Source organism: Octopus bimaculoides, chromosome 25, assembly GCF_001194135.2.
Source record: "Octopus bimaculoides isolate UCB-OBI-ISO-001 chromosome 25, ASM119413v2, whole genome shotgun sequence".
Lineage (NCBI taxonomy): Eukaryota > Metazoa > Mollusca > Cephalopoda > Octopoda > Octopodidae > Octopus > Octopus bimaculoides.
This window is the reverse complement of record NC_069005.1, coordinates 1583830-1584952: the sequence shown is the minus strand read 5'-3', so window position 1 is coordinate 1584952 and position 1123 is coordinate 1583830. Positions and strand designations below refer to the sequence as shown.

Below are 1123 nucleotides of genomic sequence, written 5' to 3'. Positions count from 1 at the left end.
TTTTTTTTTTTTTTTTTTTTTTCCCTCTAACCTATTCCGTTTTTCTTTGTTATTTCAGGCTTATTACGTGAGTAGAGCCACTCTAAAGATGGCAAACAAGAAATTTAGTTCTGTGAAGAATGACTTTGAGATGACTTTCAACTCTGACACAGTCATTGAGTTGTGCACTGAGAACACAAATTTGCCCACCATCACATATGATTTTAGACCATTAAAAGACCTGGACCAAATTGAACCTAACACTATTATTGGTGAGTGAATCTTTTCTCTATTTTTAAAACCGTTTTCCAGTTGACGTGTATTTTGTAAACATGCAGTGTAAATTTTCAAACACTGTCAGTATCTTTCCAATTCCTGATGTATTTTCACAAGGAATATTCAGTCATTTTCGTTTATAAGTCAACCTACCATTTTTGGCAATAAATTTTGGTCTAAGAAATTCAACTTAGAGGCTGCAAAATATGGCACAACTGCATTTTAATTCTGTAAATCTCTAAATCGTCCAATCTCTTTTCTTGTTTTTCTTTTCCACTTATTTGATGCTTCTTCAATTAAATTTCACACTAGTTTATCCTTTCACTATAATATTTATTAAAATAGTCTGTGATTATTGCAAATAACTTAAAAACAACAAAGAATTTTGTAAAATAACTTTGTTGTTATTTTATGCTGGAGTTTAGAATAGAAATCAACATAAAATTTTAATGAAGGATTTCAATTTAGATCACTTTAACCCTTTTGTTAACATATTTCTATTGAAATAGACTGCAATTGCTGCAATTAATTTTTAAAATAATGAAGTATTTTCTAAAATAGTCTTTATAATTTCCAGCTGGTGCCTGAAAAATAAGTTAAAATGAAATTTTCATGGGAAGTTTGAGGCAACGACATATAAAGGGATACGATGGGAATGGTTTTCTTTTGACTTATGTTTTCACATCATTTGCAGATGTAATCGGTGTCGTCACCGATGTTGCAGATATCACCACAGTGGTTGGACGGCAATCTAATAAGGAATTCTCAAAGCGTGACCTGCAACTTGCTGACCAGTCAGGCATGTCCGTCCGATTTACCATTTGGGGAGGCGATGTGAGTTCTGGCTTAAACTTTTTTTTTTTTCCTC

At 32.1% G+C, this 1123-nt stretch overlaps 1 protein-coding gene across 1 annotated transcript in view; it reads left to right on the top strand.

Moving 5' to 3' along the window:
• Window positions 1-1123, top strand: part of LOC106876043 (replication protein A 70 kDa DNA-binding subunit) — a 21002-nt gene that overhangs the window by 9270 nt on the left and 10609 nt on the right. The window contains exons 9-10 of the mRNA XM_052976802.1: window positions 33-251; window positions 950-1089. Coding sequence (XP_052832762.1) covers window positions 33-251; window positions 950-1089 — 359 coding nt within the window. The remainder of the gene's footprint in view (window positions 1-32; window positions 252-949; window positions 1090-1123) is intronic.